The sequence below is a fragment of the Triticum aestivum genome, chromosome 7D, assembly GCF_018294505.1.
Source record: "Triticum aestivum cultivar Chinese Spring chromosome 7D, IWGSC CS RefSeq v2.1, whole genome shotgun sequence".
In the NCBI taxonomy this organism is placed as follows: Eukaryota; Viridiplantae; Streptophyta; class Magnoliopsida; order Poales; family Poaceae; genus Triticum; species Triticum aestivum.
In genome coordinates this window covers 442260508-442269647 of record NC_057814.1, presented here as the reverse complement: position 1 = coordinate 442269647, position 9140 = coordinate 442260508, and the positions used below count along the sequence as shown (strand labels likewise).

The 9140-nt window shown below is 44.1% G+C and overlaps 1 protein-coding gene across 1 annotated transcript; it reads right to left on the bottom strand.

Annotated features, from left to right (window-relative positions):
- Window positions 1–5495: 5495 nt before the first annotated feature.
- LOC123165962 (uncharacterized) lies at window positions 5496–7246 on the bottom strand. The gene is made up of 3 exons (XM_044583725.1): window positions 6291–7246; window positions 6031–6075; window positions 5496–5937 (listed from the first exon to the last, which is right to left on the bottom strand). The coding sequence occupies exons 1-3, from the start codon at window positions 7102–7104 to the stop codon at window positions 5813–5815; spliced, it is 984 nt and encodes a 327-aa protein (XP_044439660.1). The 5' UTR covers window positions 7105–7246; the 3' UTR covers window positions 5496–5812.
- Window positions 7247–9140: the final 1894 nt, after the last annotated feature.

Genomic DNA, 9140 nt, shown 5'->3' with positions numbered 1-9140 from the left:
GTGTGGAAATGTCATGTGTGTCCTAGCCACCTATGTAATTGGATGTTTGTCGCGTATCACACACATCTTGTTTACATGAAATGTTTCTGTTCTCTTGGCTCAACACAAACAGTTTATCGGAATGAACTGTATGCCCTCCATTGCACACACCTTGATCTGGCTGAACCGTTTCTGTTGCATTGCCTAATCGTAAATAGTTCATCCAAGTGAACCGTATGCTGTATATCGCACACACCTTGATTTGGCTGACTGTTTCTTTTGTGTTGCCTAATCACAAACAGTTCATCCGAGTGAACTGTATGCTGTATATCGCACACACCTTCATCTGGCTGCCCGTTTCTGTTGTTTCACCTCATCACAAACAGTTTATCCGAGTGAACTGTATGCCATATATCGCACACGCCTTCATCTGGCTGCCCGTTTCTATTGTTCTGCCTCATCACAAGCAGTTCATTGAACTGAACCGTATGCCCCACATCGCACAGGCAACTAAAATTTGAACCGTATTTGATGTATCCGCCATCGCAAACGTTTTGCATCTTTTTTGACGGGTTTTTTACATCACCGTTTGTGATTAATGTATCACACAGTTTCGTCGAAGGGTCTGATTATAGTGTCGCGTTAGCAGCATCCTGCGGTAGTGCTTCACTATTTGGATGAAAGTTGCAAATGTTAAATGATTCATAATCAGATGACTTGGAAATTCATCACTATGGAATTTCTCCATGCTAGTTTCTCCAATGTGACTAAATGCAGTGCCACACAGTGGTATTCTTTTTAGCCTTATGACATTTAGCATCAGTGTTATGGATGTTCAATTTTATTATCAATATTCATAACATACATCCTATTCACAATAAGAGTATGGCCTTTCGTTCATAACATCGAACAACTATTGTTCTTTCATGAACAACCACCTTGCAATTTCTATGCAATGGGCTAGAGTGTACAAAACTCTAAAATGAATTATAACAATAAACACAGAGGTAATAAGATGATGGGAAGTCATGTAACTTTTACAAAGTTTCCATCAGATATTTTAACCTCTTTATTTGTCGGTCATTTAGGTCGTTGTAGTTTCTTGCAAGGATTTGCAAGATTATGCAATCAAGTCAATATCCTTGTGATCAACTTTTGACCACAACATCAAAGAATTAATGATCAACAATTTGATCATAATTTTCAAGAACTACACTTGACCAACTTTTTTACATCTTATAACTTATATGACATTCATACCTGAGCTGGACATTCCAGTCTTCTTTTCTTTCTGCCTTCTTACTTGTTATATTTTTACTTCCAATATTTCCCTTATTCATATAAGAAGCATCTAACTTTTAAGAGTGGCGTAAGCTACCCCCAAACTTCCTTAGGCATGTAAGTCCTATTACATCCTTTAGGTTTGTTTTTTCTCTTTCTCACCATCAACTCATGACTGGTGTTCTTCCGGATCTTATGTAGTTTAGTCTTAAACATAGTTGAATGCTTCACTAGATCTTGCAAACAAAACACTTCTTTAGATATCGCATATCTTTTAATCTTTGTTTGTTTCTGAAAACAATTTTTAGTTCCAAGAATATCACATAACTATTCCAAACATTTTGAAATTTGGGTTTCTTGGAAGGCCGTAATGTAATTCTAGACTTTTGGATCAAAGGACGTGAGTCTCATCATCCATAGCATTCTTAGGAGGGTATTGTAAGCATGCAATAGAAACAATCTTTCTCTGCACTCTAAGGGACGATCCTCTCATTATGTTTACCAATCATAAAGATTCAACCAGATAAAGAACAGCCAATCAACTTCAACATGAAAGGAGGAACCGTGAGCCATAATTCTACAACTATTATGCAAACTACACATAGACATTGTTCATAATTAATTTGCACTGGTGATTAAACTTAATTAATTCATAATTGTGCTCCCACTCAAATCAATATCTGTCATAATTGAAAATGAGTGGTTCAAGATCCTGATCTCGTTCGCACACATGGATGGTAGCATATCATATGATGTGAATTTCAACCGGTAGACAATCTTTTGCCGATCATACCACCATATGACTCATGTTCATCTTTTGATGCTTCGTGCTCTGAGCTCATAACTTTTTTGCCAGAACTTCAAGGCAACCGAGTGTTTCTGCTATGAATTCCTACCTCACCCGTCTTACACTTCACTTCTTGTTTGTACTCATGGTAGCATGTAGTACTCCGAAAGGCCGCATGTTATAGACAATTGCAACACTGGGAAGAGCACCTTTTAACTTGATATTTTAATTGTCTACTACGCAATCAAAGGGTGCAAACAACAAAGGATAAACATCTTAAGCAATTCATAAAAGCATGATATGGTATAGCCATGGGCACCAGGAATCCTTCATGACCATCTTCAATCTTCAGTTGAAGTATCGTTACGGCCAATATTTCATTGTTGTGGCAACCGTTTGAAAAACGTTGTCGTGGCAGCAATTTCAGAAAAAAAATTGTCATGGCGACCATTTCAGAAAACGTTGCTGCAGCACCAAATTCAGAAATTCTGCTGTGGCACAAAATTATAGCTCCTCGTCCCGCGCCTACTACACCTTCTCCACGTCGGGGTCCTCCGTGTACGTTTTCCATCATGACCTGTAACCTGTAGGCTATCCCTACAAAATTTACATTAGCGTGGCAATCTCGTGGCTCCGCCATCATGCCGTGACGCGCACGCCACTTAACATTACAACATGTAACCATCTCATACATAAACTCATTATCATGACAAAGGCTACACCACATCATATGCATACTTTGCAAAACCAAGTTAGACATCCTCTAATTGGTTTTAGCAAATTTTAGTTACGCGGTTAACCAGTTTTAACAAATAATACTAGCACCCTACGTCCACAACATAGGCGATGATTCTTGATGTTAGATTAAGTTTTGGGGTGTGTGAGGGAAGATACTTAATTAAAAATATCTAGACCCACACTAAACTTCATCTAATACACATGACCCCCTAGAAGATCATCCATATTCAACACCCCTCTTGTGTATGCAATGGTTCACTATTATTGACTATGATGAGGCCGAAAGAACTGTTAGTAGATCATCGACAGCCAGAGCCGAGTGATTGTCAGAACTTTGTGCAAAGCTTCACCATGCCGCAAATGAATTGAGCCAAAGCAACACTCAAGGGGAGCATTAGCAAGAACATCAAACCCTCACATCCACATGTGATCTAGATCGCAACCTGCACCTACTCATATAACTGCTCATGATGCCACTCTTGGGAAATGTAGTAGAGAACAAAAAAATCCGCACCTATGCACACCCAAGATCAATATGAAGATGCATTATGGGTTGGGATCACGATCGTTACCATCACCGAGTTGCAGATGAAGAAGAACATGTCGGTGTAGATCATACTTAGAGTCACTCGAACCGTCGATGAGTGATCCCGCGAACCGCCTACGAACAACCCCTCGAACCAAAGACCGAAAGTATGGCCTCTCTACTTGGTTGCAAGCGTGCAGTCTTTATGATTCGGCAGCGCCTCGCCGTCTAGAGCTAATCGTCGCCGCAAAATTAGAGGGAGGAGATTAGAACCACACTAGGATTCTAATTATGAGGATTAGAGGAACTAGGACCAACTAGAACTAGGGCTAGAAGAACTAGAGGAGGCTCCAAAACTAGTGTTAAGAAAAGATGCAAATCCTCTAGTATATATAGGTTGGAGGGGAGAGGGAGGGCGCTACAAGAAGGGAAAGGACTCTCCTTCTGCCAAGAGGAGGGGGGGTCCCCTTCCAATTCGGCCTCCCCTCCCTTCCCCAAGTGGAAAGGAGGGCGCCACCTCTACTTGGGCCCAAGTGGTCCAAGTACCGTTCCACCACTTGACCTTTTTAGGCCCGTTAATACTAAATTAAACATAAAAGTCCTCCAACAATTACTATAGGATATTATATATAATTTAACATCACCAAAAACATTTGTCATCTATATATTATTTATCGGTAATACCCGATATGGTCCGATACTCTCCCTTCCGAAGATCCCGAAACGCTTCTGGATCCTCTCGAAACTATTTTGAATATTTATGAAACAATTCCACAAATATGTTCTCATCACTCCCGTCCTAGTAACACTCAGCAGATCGTGATTGTCTTAAGTTTGTGACCCCATAGGTTCAGTAACTCATAGGCATGAACGAAAACCCTTCGTTCAATAACCGATTTCGGAACCATGGACGCCCATATCGATCCCTATGAGTACACGAATGATATTCGAGTGAACCTTTGGTTATCACGTGATGTTCCCTTTGCCTCGCGATATTTCACAAAACCCGGGATGCATCGGTATCCTCGTGAGTCATCACATGCTCACTATACAGTTATCCTCGTATCCGTTTTAGTTCTTCTTTCTCGTTATCGTGTTCCAGCGTCCCCGTGACGTAGTCACCTATGTCTGGCTAGACGATGAAAGATGTCGTCACACCGAGAGGGCCCTAAGAATATCTCTCCATTGTCGGAGGGACAAATCCTACTCTTGAGCTATCTGGTCCCTTGTCAAACTTTCCAATAAGCCTGTAAGTTGTCGTTATGATCACCGTGTTGCAGGTGATGTTTGAGCAACCCCAAAGTCCATCGTACGGTAAGAAGTGACTACGATACTCTCGTGGTCTAAGGAGCAAAATCACACCTTAATAGTCTGTGTTATTACAATTGATTACAGACGATATAAACTCAATTCATAACAGACAAGTTTGGGTAGATTCAATATTATCGTTCTTCTAACGTCATACTCTCAATGTTGTTTTAGGACTATCGTTACACTTAACGATATCCTGCGATCCGGAAAACATGATCACTAACAACACTTGAGCTAGTCTTAGAGGAAAGACTAGGAACCTATTATTTATCGTTTATCATTTAGCATGTGCATATGAGTTTTTCACTGAATCGCATATTCTAGGATCATAGCAGTTATAGAATGAAACAGAAACTCCTAATTATAAACATTAAAACATAGTAATACAATATTATTGCCTCTAGGGCATATTTCCAACATGGGGGTAGGCGTGTCTCAACCCATGAAGGAACCATGCCATGCGGGTAAAATCACGCATCTCCACGGAGTGTATAATCTACTTGAATATTTCTGTCCACTGTCATGGACAACTTGAGTTTTAACACTATAGATAACCAACACCTAATCTTTTGTACAATGGTTGGTTGTAATAATGAATCTACTAGTGCACTTGTTATCCCCTCTCATTCGTTACTTGTATGTCTAAAGTTTCACGTCTTTATCGTGTTATTGACATTCTCCTTGTGTCACGTCGTGCAATGAGTGAGAAGCATTTCATTTAATTAGAAATCTTGCATATCACATTCGTTGCATACTTTTGACACTGATTCTAGAGTGTATGGGTGGTTGAGAACCATGTTTTCTATCCTTTGACACGTTGCAACAAAGACTAATTCACTCGCAAGCATGACTCCCGACAAGAGAATGAAGTTGTTGTGCTAAAAAATTAATTAGCAAAGTCACCACAGACGCCTCGCTGGTTACAAGCTACCACAACATGTAAATTCGGCGGCAATGCACTCGCACATATCTTTTGTTCACCTGAGTATGCCGCCCTCGTTATCTTTGAATGTAGTACGGTCTGCATGCCCATCATATGCATCATACATATCGCCCAAAACTACAAGAAAAAAATATCTCAAGGCTTCGTGTTGTATACACCGGAACCCTCTCCATCTGACGTGGGTCCATACCCTCCTTTCTTCTTTGCACATGCGGAAGACTGTTCATGGGAATTCTTTGAGGTCGGCTCAGAAGAATCTATTTTCGTTACTCTGGACGCCGCAGGTGACCACTTTGCTCGATCTCAACTTGCGTATGTACATCACGAGCCCCCCGATGCCGATAGCTGCCGAAATTGAGAACACGACGGTTGCTGCATAACAGAAATGGCCAAAATTAATGAAATTGTTTCTTCAGATAATCGAAAGTGCGAGTGAGGTTTTGAGTGGTGGTTCGCAGTTCGCACCAGCTACCACTCCGGCTGATGCTCCATGCCCTGTCACGCGGCCATCTGTGTAGAAAAACATGATCAATTGATCAGACCGGTATGCCCTATTAAAGAAACATGGTCAATTGATGCATAATTTTGGTTTTATGCAGATCCTAGCATTGAGAATTCGTAACCTCTGAAGTCTCATCAAATCCTATGCTTTTTAGTTGAACGTCTCCGAATGCAATTACTACCAAACAAAACCGAGAGCCAGAGCAGAGGCAGAGAGAGCGCACCTGCACAGTCCGTGGTGGAGTTCCGGCCGCCGTCGCAGATGCAGACGAAGTCCCTGGTGGCGGGGTCGAAGCCGCAGGTGCCGTTGGCGCCGCGGCGCCGGTCCTGGCACTGCAGGCACCGCGTGGTGACGGGGATCTCGAAGTCCACCCGGACCCCGTAGTCCGGCACCTGGTCGTAGGGCGGGAACTTGTCGCCCACCGCGCGCCAGTACACGGTGGTGTAGGCCTCGCAGTGCCGCAGCATGGCCCTCAGCGACTCCGCCGCGCGGGGCCTGTACGCGCAGCAGCTCATGTTCCCTTCCTCCAGCGCGCCGCGGCAGCCCGGCAGGTTCCGGCACAGGTACCCGGCGCTGTCGCACGCCGAGTCGCACCGGTCCGGGTACCGGTCGCAGATGGCCGGCCGCGGCGCCACGATGACGCGCTCCTCGTCGCAGTTGAAGAAGAGGTGGTCGTTCCTCGGGGACAGCGAGAAGCGGGTGCTGGTGTCCAGGCTGAAGGGCGCGGCGTGGACGGAGGTGAAGGGCCGCGCGCACGTCCACATGGACGGGTCCGTCACCACCAGGTGCGGGTCCGCGTAGTCGGCGCCGGACACCGGGTACGTGCCGGACGGGGTGCGGAGGCGGAGCGTGGTGTTGTCGGCGCAGGTCAGCATGTTGCGGTAATACGGGCTGCCGCAGCCGTCGTCGATGCCCAGCGGGTAGCGCACCGGGACGTCGCCGCAGCTGTCGCGGCACAGCCCGCCGGCGACGGACGTAGGCCGCGCCGAGACGACCAGAAGGATCGCCAACGCATGGAGGTGGAGACGCATCTCCATATCACTGGAGTTGAGTGACGCTGTGCAAATGTGCGATGGCGAGCAAGGATATGAGAGCTCAGCTTAGCTTCTTTCTTTGCCTCAACAACAATGGAGAAAAAGCTAAAGAGTGGTTGTTGTTAGCTCGCTTGTGGTTGGGCTTTTTTCACTTTCGCTTTGAGGAGCCTCTGAGCTTTTGCTTTGCTGGGGGCATATTAGTGTCTTCTTTAACCCGTTTCCGGAATCTAATCCAGTGTGCTTGCCTCCTCGGTCGGCTAAGTATCGCCAAAGCAAGGCATACGCGGGATTCGCTCTCTTCTCGTAGTTTTTAGTTTGATGGGAAGTTCGGAAACACCCTCAATCTGTTGGTCCATGGTGCAACGTTCCCATCGTGAAGCTCGAGGTGATGCGGACACTGTTTGGAGGTTGAGCCTCAACAAAGCATATATTTTTCTTTTGTAACTCAACAAAACCTAGATGAGAATATATTGACTCACCAAAAAATTACTCCCTCCGTTCCTAAATATAAGTCTTTTTAGAGATTCCATTACAAACGAGTACATATGGATGTACGTAGACGTATTTTGAGTGTAGATTCACTCATTTTGCTCCGTATGTAGTTCATAGTGGAATCTTTAAAAAGACTTATATTTAGGAACGGAGGAAGTATTATTTGGAAGAAATATTGGAGATGGGAGGGAAAATGTCATCTTAATGTTAAGCACTTATTTGATAAGAATTCATTGACTTACAAAAGAATATTCTATTTGGAAGAAAATCAGAGATGGGAAAAAACTAAGGGGGGCCATATATCACTAGTAGAAAACAGGGCTTTGGTCCAGGCCTGGCCAGCTCATTAGTTCCGGTTCAGTCATGAACCGGGACCCATGGGGCATACGTCCCAGTTCGTGAGCCCAGGGGGCTGGCCGGGCCTCGTGGGGCATTGGTCCCGGTTCGTCTGGACCCTTTTGTCCCGGTTACAGCCACGAACCGGGACCAATGGGCCTCGCTCCTGGCCCACATCCATTGGTCCCGGTTCGTGCCTGGAACCGGGACAAAAGGGGGGCCTTTAGTCCCGGTTCCAGCCACGAACCGGGACCAATGAGGTGGCTATATATACCCCTCGCCCGCGGGCAGAGCACTCCACTGCTCTGTTTTTCTGGCCGGCGAGGGGAGAGCTTTATGGTGCTCTAGTTCACCTCCTATGCACATGAGGTGTTTGATGAAATGCCCGAGTCACACTACTTAAGCTTTCTCCTCTACAAGCTCGACCTCCAAGCTCCATTTTCCTCAAGATTTGTCTAGGTTTAGCGGTTCGTCACGTCCCGTCCCCGTCTTCACCGATCGCCCGCGCCGATCTTGTCGCCGGCACCACCATGGTGAGCCTCTTGTTCTTATCTTCTTTCTAAAAGAAAAAATTCTTACTTGTATGATTAGATAGATACTTGTATAATTTTCTTACCTTTATTATTGCTTGTTATTATATAGTGTGATTGTTTTGGTATCCGCCCCCGTCGGCCCTCGTGTTGTCTATGATTCGGATGTGGTATATATTATCTTTTATAACTATTTGGTTCATTTATTGTTTATGACAATTATGCCGACCAACATGACATAGATTTTATTTATCTAGGAGGTATGTGAACCGGAAATTCCAACCGACCCTATTATCGAGAGGTTAAATTTAGTTGAAGAAGAAAACAATTACTTGAAGGAAAAAATAAAAAAATTGAGGAGGAGAAGATGATATTGGAGTTGCATGTTGCAGATGTCGTAGATAATCACAAGATCAAGATGGATGCAATGCGCTTGAAGATTAGAAAGATTAGAAAATATGCCATTCATACCGAGGCTTGGTATCATTATGCCGTTGGATCAATTGTTACCTTGGTTGCGATTATGATTGCATTTGTTGTTGCATTGAAATGTTTTACATAGTTTCAATGTATGGTTTAATAGATGCTCTGGAGAGCTATATGTTGTTCAATGAGAACTATGTGTGTACTTTGGTTTTAATGTGATGATGAACTTCTATTAATTTGGTCACTTATCTATTC